Source organism: Vicia villosa, linkage group LG7 (assembly GCF_029867415.1).
Source record: "Vicia villosa cultivar HV-30 ecotype Madison, WI linkage group LG7, Vvil1.0, whole genome shotgun sequence".
NCBI lineage: Eukaryota > Viridiplantae > Streptophyta > Magnoliopsida > Fabales > Fabaceae > Vicia > Vicia villosa.
The window spans coordinates 104689315-104706997 of record NC_081186.1 but is presented as its reverse complement, the minus strand read 5'-3'; the positions used below and the strand labels follow the sequence as shown (position 1 = coordinate 104706997).

At 36.1% G+C, this 17683-nt stretch overlaps 1 protein-coding gene across 1 annotated transcript; it reads right to left on the bottom strand.

The window, feature by feature from the left end:
- Nucleotides 1–848: 848 nt before the first annotated feature.
- On the bottom strand, nt 849–3499 carry LOC131616349 (pentatricopeptide repeat-containing protein At3g04760, chloroplastic-like). The gene is made up of 2 exons (XM_058887656.1): nt 1337–3499; nt 849–1253 (listed from the first exon to the last, which is right to left on the bottom strand). Exon 1 carries the CDS (start codon nt 3335–3337, stop codon nt 1415–1417), a length of 1923 nt encoding a protein of 640 aa, XP_058743639.1. The 5' UTR covers nt 3338–3499; the 3' UTR covers nt 849–1253; nt 1337–1414.
- Between the last annotated feature and the right edge of the window lie 14184 nt (nt 3500–17683).

Genomic DNA, 17683 nt, shown 5'->3' with positions numbered 1-17683 from the left:
AACAACCTGCAATTCAAAGTGCAAGAACGGCACCAACAACATCCAGAAATCCGAACCAGAAGTAGAAGAAGGAGAAGAAAAGGACGAAGTTCAAAACATGTATGTCAGAGAAGTAACCATCCATTTGATATTTGTGTAAACTTCAAAAAACTTTGAACAACAAACAAATAAGTTGGTATTCATTAATTGAATTGACCAACAAATTTCATTAGACTAAAGATTCTTGTACCTACCTATACTTGAGTAGCTCAAAATGTGTCATGTTAATTCAAACAAAGCAAATGAAGGTTTTTTCCTTGGATGATACAAGTCTCGTTCAGCAACAGTATGTACTGATATAAAAAAACAATGCAAATAACTTGAACTCATTAGAACATAAAATAGACTACAATGCTAAGCTTAACCAGGTACCACAAGACCTATGGAGTATAATAATAAGTATCTAAGTACTCGAAGAACCTTCTAAACCTACTAACAATCAAAAGTATATACTGATAAATCCAAAGCAAGAACAGCAAATTAACGAATAAAATTATATTTTGATAGACACCGACACCTTTAAACCTCAAATTGGATCAATTCATATTTGATTAAATAAGCAAACAGGCAGCCACCAACATTCATGAGTAACAAAACATATCCAGCTAAACAGAAACAATTTTGTAAGAATTGTAGGAAAGTTCTTTAAAATATAAAAGCAAAAATGCATACAGAAATCCAAGATCAAAATGAGCAAAAAGGAAACTGAGGCAGCAGATTACAACAACTACATAATTTTGCAATGCAAGCATAATACCAAAAGAAAGAAAGTCACCAAAAGATAAGCTTTTTCACATACTCTGCATGAATATGTTAAATTGTCAATATTTCAATGGAACAATAAATGGTGTTTAGTTGAAACAACAAGCTAATAGAACAAAACAAGTAAATGGTTTATCCAAATTGCATAACAAAACTAAAAAAGAAAACATATCTGGCTACCAGAGCACAAGCCCGAGTTCGGAAGGTTTCATGGCATTACGAATCCTATAATTGTACAAGTAGTAGTGAAGCTGTCCATCTCCAGGTCCAAATTTGAGATCTTTAAGGAAACCTTCATTATGCATCACATCCAAGGCACTGAAAACATCGAAATCCTTCTGCTTTTCCACGATCATCGCATTGTTCATCAACTGAGGCAGTGGAGTTTTAGTAGCCACATTATAGTTGTCAGAAGTAACCATCCATTTGATATTTGTGTAAACTTCATTAACCTTTGAATAACAAACAAATTGGGAGCAAGAAATAAGTTGGTATTCATTAATTGAATGGAACAAAAAAATCTTATTGGGAAGACCTGAATAAATTTTATGCCCATGAAGTTAGTTCATTCAGATATTGCGAGCTCTTTGTGCGCATCAATCGCGGGAAACGTTCAACTCAAACGTTTGAATGAATCTTCCGAAATAGCATCCATGTTAACAAGTGAGTTAGCCAACTCCATAGCGTCCTTTCGCCATCCTACAAAACCAATCCCTCGAATCAACGATGTGTAGGTTGTTTCATTTGGCAAGCATCCTCTCTGATTCATAGCAGCAAGCACCTCAATAGCATCTATGACTCTTTGCACCTTGCACAATCCACGAATAACAGCATTGTAACTAATAACAGTAGGCTGAAACTTGCGACTCTCCATCATGTCAACCAGCAACTCAATTGCCTGATCCACCAATCCATCTCTGCACAAGCAAGAAATAAGTGAATTATAGGTGATCTCATTAGGATCAATGCCTTTGCTTAACATCTCTAGAATCATCCATAACGCTCTAATTTTATTGCCGCTGCTCCACAATGCACCAAACAATGTATTATAAGAACTTGCATCTGGAGGACAGCCCACTTCACTGAGCTTCTCAAAGATGTGCAACGCCTCACCAACATGTCCATTCTTACACAGAGAAGCCAAGATCGAGTTATAGCAAATAATATCAGGCAAACGACCATCTGATATCATTTTATCCAAATACTCAAAAGCTCTATTCAACATCCCTTCTCTACACATACCATTAACAACAACACTGTTAGTATACGCATCAGGTCGAAGCCCTCTCGACAACATCTCATCTAAAAGCTTCATAGCTTCGTCAATACCACGTTTGATAATAGTTGCTTCAATCAGAATAGTATAAGTTATAACATTTGGCCTACAATTATCTTTCAACAACTGATCCATAACCCTTAAAGCCAAATCAAGTTTACCCCTCCCACAAAGATTTCCAATAAGAATATTATAAGTAACAACATCAGGAGCCAAACCTCTCTTCTTCATACTCTTCAACACATTCTCAGCCTCATCAACTTTACCAGCACGACAAAGGGAACCAATCAACGTGTTGTATGTCACAGCACACGGCTCACAACCTTTATCCAACATATCCGACATCAAACTCTCCCCAACTTCCCATTTCCCTTCATTCAAAAGACTCTTTAACAGAATATTATAAGTACTCACACCAGCAACACAGCCCTTACTACTTATACTACTAAGATACTCAAAAGCTCTATCCAACATCCCTTCTCTACACATACCATTAACAACAATTCTATAAGTAGACGCATTAGGTCGAAGCCCTCTCAACAATATCTCATCCAAAAGCTTCATAGCTTCGTCGATACCACCTTCAATAATAGTTGCTTCAATCAAAACATTATAAGTTATAACGGTTGGTTTACAATTATCTTTCAACAACTGATCCATAACCCTTAAAGCCATATCAAGTTTACCCCTCTTACAAAGATTCCCAATAAGAATATTATAAGTAACAACATTAGGAGAAATACCTCTCCTTTTCATTTTATCAAGCACCTTATTAGCAGCATCAACTCTATCAGCTTTACAAAACCCATTTAGAACAGTATTATAAGCGAAAACATTAGGCTCACCGCGCTTTTCCAAAATCTCCATAGTTTGAATAGCTTTCTCGATTTTCTTAGAATTGAAAAAACCCTTAATCAATTGTGTGCAAAGAAAAACATCGGGTTTATAACCCCTATTAACCATTCGCTGAAGTAAGTAGAGAGACTCATCGTACTTACCTGATTTGCATGACTTGTTGAGAGCTTTGATGGAATTAATGTCTCTAAAGTCGCAATTTTGAACAAGTTTTGGCCTTGTTTCATTGACCCTGAATTGTTCTTGGTTGATTATTGTTGTTCGGTTATTATTAGTGTTGCCTTCGTTAAGAAGTGGGGTTGAGGAAGTGACGATGGAGTTGGGATTTGAGTGGCGAGAGGTGCGGTTTGGGTGGTTTCTGAAATTGAGAGTGTGTGACAAGAATTCAGTTGAAAATGTTGTCATTGATAGTAACGATGATGTTGTAGTTTGAGTTTGGAGAGAATGTAGTGTCTGTGAGAAGAGAAAGAGAGGAGAAGATAAGGAGAATCTGTTAGGGTGTGTTCGGTAACAAAGACAAATTAAGAAGAGAGAAAAAGTAAAGAGAGAGTGAGACAATAGAGAAAGGGATAAGAAATACAATGGATTTACTAAATTGTTTGGTATAAGAGAAAGAAGAGAGAAATAGAGAAGAGAAAAAGTGTTGATAAGTTTTAAAAATATAAAGAGGAGTGCTAGCAACACTATATTTTCAACTTTCTCTCTAACACTTATTTTATTATTGGTTAAAACATGTGTGAGTCATTCACTTTGGAAATTGATCCCACAGAAAGTGGTAGGACCCACGCATGTTTCAACCAATAAAAAAATAGTATTAGATAGAGTGTTGAAAAAAGAGGGTTGTTAGCATATTCTCAAATATAAATATACCTCTCTATTGGCTTTGACTAATATGCATAAGGATTTACTTATATATCATGCATAAGCCTACATAAGTCATTGAATCATGTTTTTAATCTAGTATTGAGTATTGAGTGGTGAGTATTGAGTAATAACAATTGATGTCTAGAATTTGATCCAAGGGTCCATAATGATTTATGTATGGTGCATAGATTTTTGTCTATGCACGGTAACTACACCTACTCTTGCTTAATTGTTCTTGTTTTGTTTTTTTTTTTTTTTTTTTTTTTGCCAATTTTCATCTTGTATTCCAATATACTTTGAATTAAATAAAACATTTTTTTTCCTTTTTAAATGTTTTTTTTTGTTGCCAATTTTCATCTTGTATTCCAATATACTTTGAATTAAATAAAACATTTTTTTTCCTTTTTTCATTCCACTATTTGCTGTTTGGTTAGAAGTAAACCTGAAACTTCATTTTTCTTTGTATAGCAGGTTCGTGGATTTAATCTTATAAAAGCTTTCAATTATATTGGATACCCTCTAGATCAACTCTTGGGCAGAGGCGTAGGTCATTGCCTTTATATCAAACCTCTATAAATCTTTGGTGTTATCTTTCAAGCTTATTTTCTTTATTTCAATTTTCCGATGAATATCTAATTGTTTTATTTAAAAATATATTTAAACTCTGGTCTAAAAAATTATTTTGTTAAACCAATACTTTTCAAACCCCTATAATTCACCTCTCTTGTGTATGAAGTCATTGTTCAACATATGTCAATTAAGGTGTAGAAGAAAATTGTTAAACATTAGATGATGTTCCTTTGGGATGGGTTAAGTAGTAATGATAAGATCCACTTGATTAGTTGGACATATGTGTGTAAACCCAAAAAGATCGGAGTGTTTGAAGTCTGTGACCTTCTTTTAATTAATCTCGCTCTCTTTGGTAAGTCTATATTGCGTTTGATTTATGAGTTCACCGATATTTGAAGAGATATTTTGACTGCTAGATATGGATTTCAAGTTGTCACCTCTTTTAAAGGAGATACGGTGACTAGGCTTTAGTATATTTCTCCTCAGCTATGCTATTTATACACCCATTTTTCCATACACCGTACCTTACACCCAAAATTTTAACAAAAGGAATACTTTCAGCACAAAATTCAAAGCAAAATAAATTATTTAAAAATTAAAACTTATACTTACATGGATGAATATACGGTGTTGGTGTGATAAAAGGGTGTAAGTTTATCAATTCTCATTTCTCCTTGGTGGACATGAGTCTCTCTCCTACATTCTAAATCTAATAACTCCTTATATCGGTTTCTGAATGGTCTGAGGCTGAAGGTGGGATTGAGTATGCTCACACCTTTTAGAATGATCCTAGGGTGGAGCACACTTCTCTTAAAATTACTTTCGAACTTTGGAAGGGTGGAGCATACAAAATTATTTTGGACTCAATATTTAAAACAAATAAGACTAACAGATGAAGGTATAGAATATAAGGCAACAAGGTAATCACTAACATTTGAACTCAAACCAGACCAATATGTATATTTATTGAAATCATGTTAAATACAGTAAAATATGTAGATCTCTATCGCTTATCGGCAGAGATGCAATTCCAGTACAAGGAAGGAAATATAACATTTTCCTCGCTCCCATTATTACTTATATAATTATCACTGCTTGATATTGTTGATTTTGTTAGCAGTTGAAGTAACAAAAGCAAGCAAATCCAAGGCCACCACGATGACAAGCCCCGAAAGTAGCATGTTCAATGCTGATGCACTAATCTTTACAGTTTCTAGTTTCTATACAAGGTCCTGACCATGTTTCGCCTGGCCTTTGACAAAGATTTCCGCGCACATCTACATATAACCATAAGAACCTCAATAAATTATTTAAATTTGAAATAATTTAAAGGCAAAAATTATATCAGGAGAGAAATTAATGTGATAATCAGTTCAGAAATATATATAAATTCGTACCCGATGTGAAGAAAAGGAGAACCGTAAGGCTGAGAAACAGAAAAATGGTGTAGAATTGACGAGTAGAGGAAGCCATTCTTGCTTAATGTAAATGAAATGATGATGTTTTGTATTGCTTCAACAAATGTGTTATATAAGGATTGGATGACACTGTTGCATTTGTCTTCAACAAAAGACCAGGAAATTAAACTTCATTAATTAATAATTGTGTTTGCATTTTAACTTTCTTGTGAAATATAATGCAATCCAAGAGTGTTGCAAACTTTGCAAGTATCGCCTTTTACTTTGGGATATTCACTGTTTTTGTTCTTGTATTGTACTTGCCTTGCTTCTAGCATATCGGAAAAAATTGAGTAATGATGATAATTAGAGACAAAAATAAAATGATTTAAGTTTAACATTTCTAATATACTTATGAGAGAGAGAAATAATTTTTGCTGTAACTTTCTGTTTTATAAATTTTTATTTTTGTAAAGTGGTGAAAAATATCAACCCAACTTAAAAATTGGGTAAAGTTATATTCGGTGTAAATTGTCTTGAAAGCAACAAACAATTGTACTATGGCTCTGTTTGGTAAGTCAAGTTTTCGAGCTTATAGTTTATGTCTTATGTCTTATAAGCTCATATGATAATTTAGACCCGTTTGGTAATGTAATACGGTGAACTGACTTTTTTATCGAAAAATGCTGCGGATAGCAAGAGTCGCCACCGACTTTTATTTTATCCAATTGGAAAGGCTAAAAGAACAGGAAAATACCTTTGAAAGATTTTGAGTTCGGGGGGTAAGTTATACAAAGGGAAGGTGTAAGGCACCCTTTGCATCCATGGTTATCCATGGGCTCTTAATTGCTTAGCTCACTTTGTTTGTTTGTTTGAAATGTTTGAAAATGAGGTGTGAAAAGTAAAAACTTTGAAGAAGAACTTTAGCTTGTAAATAAGCGTAGTCTTTTGAAAAGTATTTGAAAATTAGTGGAAAAAGAGTTTGAATTTGAATTTGAAATAGAGCAAGCAATTAATAGCAACTACCCTAAGTTTTAAAAAAAACGTTCTTTTAGCTTTTCAGGTGAAAGGATCTATCCATACCATAGGAGGGTAGGAAGTCTTTCAATTGGATGTTAAGGGTCATCGAGAATAATCGTTCGCCATAAGACTGTCCCTTGCCATAAAGAAGGCAGGTAGTCTAGGGGAAGGATATAATAGTCATTTAACTTTATTAGGCATCATGCGAGGATACCTTAGCAATTTGGGACAATCGTTTCTATAAGGCAGCTTCGAGGGAGTTTCAATAACTTTGAAGGCGACAGGCAGCATTGCTTTAGGTATCCTCGGAATCGAGGGACTTGACTATTTTAAGGCATAATTCATAAGGCAACAGGCAACAAAGGCAACAGGCAACAAGAGAGGCTACCTTAAAGGTGTGTGGGTGCAACAATCACGTGATTCAATTCGATTATACTTATCTTGTATTGTTAGTGATCTAACGCTTGATTGATGATCTTGCACTCCCTAGGATTACTAACCACGCAGTTTAAAATGAGCAGAAATTAAAGACAGAAATTAAAGTTCCTACGCTATTACAATAAACACCTGCGGGAACGGGGAAAATTAACAAACGAAAGAAATAAGAATGATCAATAATTAGTTTTAAATACTGAATGCCCTGATTCCCTCGAACCTTGATTGACCCTGAAAATTAAGATGAAAATAATAGGGGGTGAGTGTAGAGCAGATTCATTAATAGATGAAGTAAACCCTATTTTTGGGCAAAAGTGAAAAATTAGAATTTAAACAATATTTAAATAAGAAAAGAAATAAAAAACTTAGCTTTCTGATTGGTGGCGCGTAGTCGGGGGATTTTGATTAACCCTGAAAAGAATGGACACGAAGAAGAGAAGCGTTAGTGCATTTAAGATTCGTGAACTGTGGGCACAAATCCTATTTTATCCCAAAAGGGCAAATAAAATAAATGAATGGGATTGAACAAACCCTAAAAGGCTAACGAAATTGAAAATAGAACTTAATAATTATAGGGTTAATGGGCAACATACAGTGATTAGTTATCATGCTAAAATCAATCAGGGTTTTAAAGTATAAAAACATTTAATTAACCTCAAAATAAATATTAATTAAAAACCTTAATTTGATTATCATTATAAAAGAAATTTTAATATTACGAACAAAACGAGTTTCCGATTAAATAAATTAAATAGTTATGAATTTATTAAAAATAAAATGTTTATATAAAATAAGTTTGATGAAAGTATAAATAATAAAAAATAAAAGGGAAAAATTAAGCATATTCATGTGATAAAGAAAATAAAATAAATAGGAAAAATAAAATGTAGAAGAACATAGCTCTGATCAGGTGCTCTTGGCTTGCGAGTGTCCATGGTAGTCCTTCATCTTTATGGACGTTGGATTTTGTCTTGATAGGATCTGATGGTTGAGTATTGGGAGCGTACGGTATGGGCATGCACTTCGCGTGTATAGGATCATCAAACCTGAAAACACAAATAAAATAAAGGTGGAGACCTGGGTTCGAACCCAGGCCTTGAAACCCAATATATGCTTCCTTTGGCCAACAGAGCTGTGCGCTTTTTTTCATTAACTTAACACAAACAATAAAATATATATAAAACTCAAAGTTTAATGGACCAGGTCAAAGAATACCAGCGTGGGCCCCTAGACTGGCGCATGGACCAATAGCGAATGGATAAGGTGGCGGGCCGCGCTGACTGGCCAATCGCATGTGGTCAAAGATTCAACATCACTGTTCATCTTCTTCCTTGAAGATACCTGCGGATTTTCTTTTGAAAATTGATGCGATTCTCTTGCGACTTTTCCAACGAATATTCTGAAATCAAAAAAACTCATAAACACACGTTAGATAAAACTCAAGGCTGCCCAGATCCAATAAATAGACCCTCACAAACTCAATGGAGGGGTCGTTTTGGTCTGAAATTGCCTGCATCTGGAGGAACGAACCAAGAAGGAACTCGTGCCCTAACAATGGCACCTGCTTGTTTCCGCACCCATTCTCTGCCCTGATGGTTCTCCTGCATGATAAACATCACTACAAACTCGGCTGCATGATTAGTTCAGATCGAAATACAATAATATGCACTATATGGAAATCATGATATGAACATGTATGGAAGAATGCAATATACGAATTAGGGACGTGATCTTACTCAGTTTAAGATCCTATCACACCTTATAATACCTCAGGAATCGATTGATATGAATGAAAGGTCTTGAATCTTACTGGAACTTGTTTTTACTCGTGCCCTAGCTTTGAAGAAATTTTGAATCCTTATGGTCTTCTCTTGGAGCTCTTTGAGGCAACCCTTGTGTTTTGTTTTTTCGTCCCCTTGTGCTGTGGTGTTGTGGAGAATATATAGAGGGACCAATTAGGTCATCTATTTTGGAAAGAAATCCAATCTTAATGAAGTGGAAATTGAAAAATATTTGATTCGAATTTTGTATCAAATCTTGCTCCTTTTGGCTCATTCTATTTTCCACTCTTCTTTTTACGTTTTTCTTGGTCCCATATTTATTTTGGATTGATTGAATAATTGGAGAATTGGTCAAATAATATTTCCTCATTTAATTATGATTTAGTTACTTTAATTTGAATTTAAAAAGATAAATTCAAGAATAAAATAAATAAAATCATAAAATTGAAAAGGAATTGATTTGTGGACCTATTAGATGATTAAAAATAAATTTCCATGAATTAATTCAAGTATTTTTATATTTTATTTGATTTATTGAGATTTTAAATGAATAAAATCAAAATAAATAAATAAATTTATAAAAACAAGTGAATTTCATTATGGGCCTTTATTTAAGTTACGTTCATGTTTGAAGTCCAATACATGGGCCCATTAGTCCAAAAATGCCAAATTCTTCAATTAAGTTTTCATGCGTTTCTTAAAAATTGCTCAACTTCAACCATGTATATCTCTCTCCATTTTAACCCTATAAAGGTGTTCTTTGAGCTTTGTACTTTGTTTTGAGTTTGTTAGGAGAGATAAGATGGGCAAATTTTGGGGTATGACAGCTGCCCCTGTTCGATCTTCTTATACCTGAGGATGTAGATTGGTTTGTATGCCAGTCGGAATCTGAGGGTAGAAGAGGATTGAACACTAGAATACCCAGGAATTTGCCCTAGCTGAAGTAGGGACTTTTGTCGGAGATGGGCTAGAAGATGCCATCAGGTTTTTTTTGAAGAATTATCCGAGACGGGCTTAAAGATGCCATCTGATCTTGGATAAATACAAAAGTCAGGGTAAGTCGTACGTTAGACTATATCCGAGCTTGAAGTATTGAGAAATGTTTGTCGGAGATGGGCTTGAAGATGCCATCAGATGTTTGAAAAGTTGTTCGTCTGAAGCAGATGTTTCTCAGACTAGACTATATGCATTGATTGTATTTGAAGGAGATTCATTAAAATGAAGTAATGTCTTACATAAGACTACCTAGAGAGGTTGACTTAAAGGAGATTAGGCTTTAAACAGAGCTCGGGAGGAATTGTCTTAGAGAAGACTGACTAAAGAGTTTCCTGAAAGGGTAAGGGATGTCTTGGAACGTATTGGATAAATATGTTGAGGAAGATTACCTAGATAGGTTGAGATATGTCTTAAACAAGATTAGCCTAGAAAGGTATGATATGTCTTAAACAAGACTGACCTAGAAAGGCTCCTAGAAAGGATACGGTACGTCTTAGACAAGACTACCTAGAAAGGATCCTAGAAAGGATATGAAATATCTTAGAAAAGATTACCTAGACAGGTTCCTAGAAAGGATAATAAATGTCTTGGAAAAGACTACCTAGAAAGGCTCCTAGAAAGGATATGAAATATCTTAGAAAAGATTACCTAGAAAGGTTCCTAGAAAGGATGATAGATGTCTTAGAGAAGACTACCTAGAAAGGCTCCTAGAAAGGATGAGAAGTTCTTTGATTGTTTCTGAATTATCTCTGAAGAAAGACCTGGAATGAAGTATCAGATTTGTATTTGTCTTGAATGAGTGTTGAGATTGAATCGTTGATATGATTGTATTTGCACAGTATCTGGATGATAATGTTCTTTTGATTATGAAATGACCTGAACAGGAAAGATTAGTTTTATGCCATATCATGATGCATGTATTGAGATTCTCGGAATAAACGAGAGTAATGTATGGTATGCATGTATTTTTGAATGATGCAGGGATGGACTACATAGTCGAAGCATATTGATAATTTTTTGTATAGCAGCTACTGGTTGAGAAAATAAATCCCTGTATGCTATTGGAGATAACGACAAGAGAATTCCTGTCTTCTGTTCGATGATATCCAGCTGGGGATTTTTTGATCTTCGCTTGGGGATGAGATTGACCTGGGTGATCTGATCCTGATGTATCCTGGGGACAAGAGAGATGAGTAGACTATCCGACCAGATTTCTGAGCGGCAACTTTAATGGAGATAGCGAGTTTAAATAAACCATGCTAGAGCAGAAGATTCTGTCGGAAAACCGACAATGTCAGAGGTATAAATTCCGTTGGGGAACCAAGTTTCGGTTGGGAATAGATTGCTTGAAGATAGCTTCTTAAAGTGCTATGTGGGGATATATTATGAAAATTTCTCTGTGGGGAAGGTTCCCAGAGATTTTCAATTTTTCATTGCCCCTTATTTTTTAGTACTTGCTGTTGAAAAACACTTGCGAGAGTATACCTGCCCCTAGAATCAATAGCTTGGTATGCTCGATACCTGAATTTAGAACTTCAAAGAAGAGATAGATGTTGTCATCATCTGATGCTAGTAGCTAAATAGCATTTGTTGAGATTTATGACTGATGTGACATGCCCCAGTGATGGACTAACTTCTCTGTTTTTTTTTTCAGTGCCTCTGAGAGGTTCTATGAATCATGACCAGCTTTCCCCTAGTAGATGGGATAACAATAGGTCGTGCCCCTTGTGTACACAAGCTTTTAGCTGATCGAGTCATGCATACGAGACGTCTCTGCAAATTTATTTGTTGGGAGGACTTTTAGTCATTAATTATGCCCCATGCAGATTCTTCCTGATGCCAAACATTTGAAATTACGTAGACAAAATTGTTTTATAATGACACTCATTAAAATGCAATGCATATGTCTGTCTTGGAGTTTTAAATTTTTTTTTTAGTAAAACAAGATATGTAAGAAAGTGATATTTGTAAAAACATGATACCAACTCAGGATTTTTGGTAAACTTTAAGGAGTCAGGATACCCTTTTTGTGACAGTACGCTTTCGAACTAACCATGCTTCAGTTAGGACTTTCAAGGGTTGTAGCGTGGCTTGGTTCACGGTTTAATAAATAAAGGATAAAGGCTCAAAAATTCATTTATACCCATCCCAATCTTCGTGATGTTCTTCGATCCTATGCTCAGTTAACTTTGCATTTAAGTTCTAGCAGAGTTTGAAGTCGTAACTTTAGCATTTGATGATGGTTAAAGTACTGGAAGTTTATTTGGACAAGCAGTCATCCTTTTTTGTAATTCTTTTTCTTTTGTCGAGGATTCTTTAGCGAACTCTTTTTTGACTTTGTTATCCCTAACTTTTGCCTGAACTGTTTATTTTGAGATTACAGTCAGCGGGATGTTTTGATTTTCGATAAGTCTCCTTCATAGGTTTTGACTTAATAGCCTTTTTTCTTTTGATAAATGTTGACTGCCTGACTTAATGGTCACGGGAACCCATCATTATTTGTATAAACATCAGCTAGTATAACCGAGTTAACTGAGTAACTACCTTGCCCCAGGTTATGATTAAAGGTTTTAATCCGTATGAGAAAGAAAACTTCTACACCTTAGGCTCAAAGGGGTTGACGAGGGATTAACATTCTTATATCTCCACTATTTAGGAATTGAAACAATGCCTGTACATCGTCAACATAGTCTGTTCGAAAGCATACTATATGAGGTTGCGGTATCGTTTTCACCATCTTCCCTCAAAAGGCTTACAGTTTTAGCGAGAGTTAAATATCATAAAGAAAACCAAGTAAAAACAAAGTTTAATATAGAAATAGTAAGAGAAATAAATCAAGACAAACGTATGCAATGCATTAATGATTATGATAAAATAAATAGAGTCTGACATAAGACGAATGTTTAAACAAACAAGAAAGAAATTGCGAATGCGAGTAAATTAATGATCTAAATAGCCATCCTTTAGACTTTGTACGGCTCCTCTGGTTGGCCAAATTCAACGATCCCTTCTTCAATCAAGTCTTGAATTTTATGTTTCAACGGCCCACAATCTTCTGTATCGTGACCAGGACTGTTTGAATGGTAAGCACATCTTGCATGATACTTGTACCCAGGGACGGGATTAGCAGGAGCTGAGTATGGAGGCAATAGAGTTATCAGACTCCGATCGAGCAAGTGTTGCAAAGCTTGAGCCAATGGCATGTGTAGTGGGGTAAATGACCTTTTGGGTTTGGATTTCCAAGTACGTTGGCCACCTTGTTGCTTACGTCGATCTTTCTGTTGTTGTTGTTGTGTTGGAGCCTGACTAGGGACCAGAACTGCCCCAACAGTGTTGGATTCATCCTTCCCATTGTATGACTTTTTAATAGTACCAGAAGAAGTAGCCACCTGAATTTTTCCGCTTCGGATACCACTTTCAACACGTTCTCCAGTCAGTATGAGGTCGGTGAAACCAGACGAGGAGCTTCCCTGCAAGTGACTATAGAAAGGACCAGTTAGTGTACTCATAAACATATCGACCAATTCTCTATCATTTAAGGAGGGTTTGACTCTTCCAGCTAGATCTCTCCATTTTTGAGCATATTCCTTGAAACTTTCCTTGGGTCCCATAGACATGCTTTGCAGTTGCATGCGAGTCGGTGCGAGGTCAGAATTATATTGATATTGCTTATAGAAAGCAACAACCAAATCTTCCCAGGTACGGATGTGGGTACTCTCCAGTTGATAGTACCATTCGAGTTGAGTTCCAGATAAGCTCTCTTGGAAAAAGTGGATCCAGAGCTTCTTATCAGTAGTATGAGGTTGAATCTTCCTTACATAAGACCTCAATTGTAGTTTAGGACAGGAGACTCCATCATACTTAGCAAAGGCGGGAGTTTTGAATTTTGGAGGGATAACGGCCCCAGGAACGAGTCCAAGCTCTTCAAAATCCAGCCCAGGTACCTTCTGAATTTCCACGCTTCTCAGGCCCTCTTCTAACATCTTGTATTTGTCATCAGGATGGTCGTTCTCCTGGTGATAATCTTCTTCTTCTTCAGAAGGCTTGGCAGCATCACGATTACTTTTTGCCTCAGTCTCGATACTAGCATCATCATCTTGCTCATCTTCGTCACTGTCTTCAGAGGCTTCGGCATCCCTGAGTTGTAAGATCGGTCTAAGATTTTTCCCTAGAGTCTTCTTACCCTTCTTCTTCTTCTTGGTAAGGAGTGTTTTCAGTTCATCTTGCCCCTTGGATAAGTTCAGGATCAGATCTTGAAATTGGGCGTTCTGAGCTTGAAGGTCTTTGACTGATTGCTCAAGATTCATGATGCTGAAATAAACAGCGAGGAGGTGAGAAACCTGTGATGGAAACCTGTGATGTGATGTTATGAATGCAGATGCAATATTTTCAAGGATCTTTAGGAAATTTAGTTAGCAACATTGGAAAGTGATTTGGTCGCATCTTTGTTTGAAGAACTTTGATTTTGGATGTTCTTCAATGGGAATCGAGCTCACCATATCTAGTGGGTCATAGCCTCTGATTCGAGATACTTCTGAATTTGAAGGTACATGGCTAGAGGAAAATAAATCCCCTTGCCCCTTGATAGGTACAACATCTCTGAATTGGAAAGTATGTGGCGAGAGGAAAGTAAATCCTCTTGCCCCTTGATAGGAATTCAGTCTTTGATAAGAACACTTGAAATTGTGCGCCCTAAATTCCTAAGATCCTTGAAAGGGTTAGTTAAATCATGTTATGCTTATGATGTCATGATATCATGATGTTATGCAATGCATCAGGCAAGGCGTAAGATATTGAGGACGAGTGAGTCCCACAAGAAAAACCTGCAAGAAAACCAAAGGGTTAGTAGCAAGCACAAACAAATCACACAAGTGTCCTTAGGTTTAAAGGCTTGCGTGAAATTCGTAGGTAAGTACCCTCCCTACTGAAGTTAAGTTGGTTCAACCTGTCCTAGAATAGTAACCGGGTTCTATGGTGCTCATATCCCTGATCTTTCTCGCGGGCATTGTCTTAACATGGCACTCGATCGGCCAGCCAAAAGCATCCCTAGAGTCCAATCTCAATGAGTGTAGCATCGAGTATCAACCAGCTTCAGTCAGGAATCCAGAGCCAGCTATCTCGCTACTTCCTATAGGCCAAAGTCAAGTTCAACTAAGGTTCTAAGGGCGAATTAGTGCTTGTGACACCACGCGGTAGCCAAATGTCTCCTCGATCATATTCAAGGGCCATCAGGACAAACCAAAGTATCGCACTAACGGTGGCCACCAGTTCAACCATAACGATACATGTCGTACAGCCTCCCTGGTCTCATGCCACATACCTAAAGTACACTAGATCCGGGTGTAGGATCTTTCACACAGTAGAATACCCAAAACAGCCTTTAAAGATAAAGCAAACAAGTCAAACAAATTTAAAGTGATCCTAGCTCTAAGGTAACCCCTCTTTTATTCGAAAGTATCCCCAGCAGAGTCGCCAGTTCTGTAATACGGTGAACTGACTTTTTTATCGAAAAATGTTGCGGATAGCAAGAGTCGCCACCGACTTTTATTTTATCCAATTGGAAAGGCTAAAAGAACAGGAAAATACCTTTGAAAGATTTTGAGTTCGGGGGGTAATTTATACAAAGGGAAGGTGTAAGGCACCCTTTGCATCCATGGTTATCCATGGGCTCTTAATTGCTTAGCTCACTTTGTTTGTTTGTTTGAAATGTTTGAAAATGAGGTGTGAAAAGTAAAAACTTTGAAGAAGAACTTTAGCTTGTAAATAAGCGTAGTCTTTTGAAAAGTATTTGAAAATTAGTGGAAAAAGAGTTTGAATTTGAATTTGAAATAGAGCAAGCAATTAATAGCAACTACCCTAAGTTTAAAAAAAAACGTTCTTTTAGCTTTTCAGGTGAAAGGATCTATCCATACCATAGGAGGGTAGGAAGTCTTTCAATTGGATGTTAAGGGTCATCGAGAATAATCGTTCGCCATAAGACTGTCCCTTGCCATAAAGAAGGCAGGTAGTCTAGGGGAAGGATATAATAGTCATTTAACTTTATTAGGCGTCATGCGAGGATACCTTAGCAATTTGGGACAATCGTTTCTATAAGGCAGCTTCGAGGGAGTTTCAATAACTTTGAAGGCGACAGACAGCATTGCTTTAGGTATCCTCGGAATCGAGGGACTTGACTATTTTAAGGCATGATTCATAAGGCAACAGGCAACAAAGGCAACAGGTAACAAGAGAGGCTACCTTAAAGGTGTGTGGGTGCAACAATCACGTGATTCAATTCGATTATACTTATCTTGTATTGTTAGTGATCTAACGCTTGATTGATGATCTTGCACTCCCTAGGATTACTAACCACGCAGTTTAAAATGAGCAGAAATTAAAGACAGAAATTAAAGTTCCTACGCTATTACAATAAACACCTGCGGGAACGGGGAAAATTAACAAACGAAAGAAATAAGAATGATCAATAATTAGTTTTAAATACTGAATGCCCTGATTCCCTCGAACCTTGATTGACCCTGAAAATTAAGATGAAAATAATAGGGGGTGAGTGTAGAGCAGATTCATTAATAGATGAAGTAAACCCTATTTTTGGGCAAAAGTGAAAAATTAGAATTTAAACAATATTTAAATAAGAAAAGAAATAAAAAACTTAGCTTTCTGATTGGTGGCGCGTAGTCGGGGGATTTTGATTAACCCTGAAAAGAATGGACACGAAGAAGAGAAGCGTTAGTGCATTTAAGATTCGTGAACTGTGGGCACAAATCCTATTTTATCCCAAAAGGGCAAATAAAATAAATGAATGGGATTGAACAAACCCTAAAAGGCTAACGAAATTGAAAATAGAACTTAATAATTATAGGGTTAATGGGCAACATACAGTGATTAGTTATCATGCTAAAATCAATCAGGGTTTTAAAGTATAAAAACATTTAATTAACCTCAAAATAAATATTAATTAAAAACCTTAATTTGATTATCATTATAAAAGAAATTTTAATATTACGAACAAAACGAGTTTCCGATTAAATAAATTAAATAGTTATGAATTTATTAAAAATAAAATGTTTATATAAAATAAGTTTGATGAAAGTATAAATAATAAAAAATAAAAGGGAAAAATTAAGCATATTCATGTGATAAAGAAAATAAAATAAATAGGAAAAATAAAATGTAGAAGAACATAGCTCTGATCAGGTGCTCTTGGCTTGCGAGTGTCCATGGTAGTCCTTCATCTTTATGGACGTTGGATTTTGTCTTGATAGGATCTGATGGTTGAGTATTGGGAGCGTACGGTATGGGCATGCACTTCGCGTGTATAGGATCATCAAACCTGAAAACACAAATAAAATAAAGGTGGAGACCTGGGTTCGAACCCAGGCCTTGAAACCCAATATATGCTTCCTTTGGCCAACAGAGCTGTGCGCTTTTTTTCATTAACTTAACACAAACAATAAAATATATATAAAACTCAAAGTTTAATGGACCAGGTCAAAGAATACCAGCGTGGGCCCCTAGACTGGCGCATGGACCAATAGCGAATGGATAAGGTGGCGGGCCGCGCTGACTGGCCAATCGCATGTGGTCAAAGATTCAACATCACTGTTCATCTTCTTCCTTGAAGATACCTGCGGATTTTCTTTTGAAAATTGATGCGATTCTCTTGCGACTTTTCCAACGAATATTCTGAA

What these genes read in the sequence shown, in the direction of transcription:
- LOC131616349 (XM_058887656.1), bottom strand. Translation starts at nt 3,337, where the DNA reads ATGACAACATTTTCAACTGAATTCTTGTCACACACTCTCAATTTCAGA.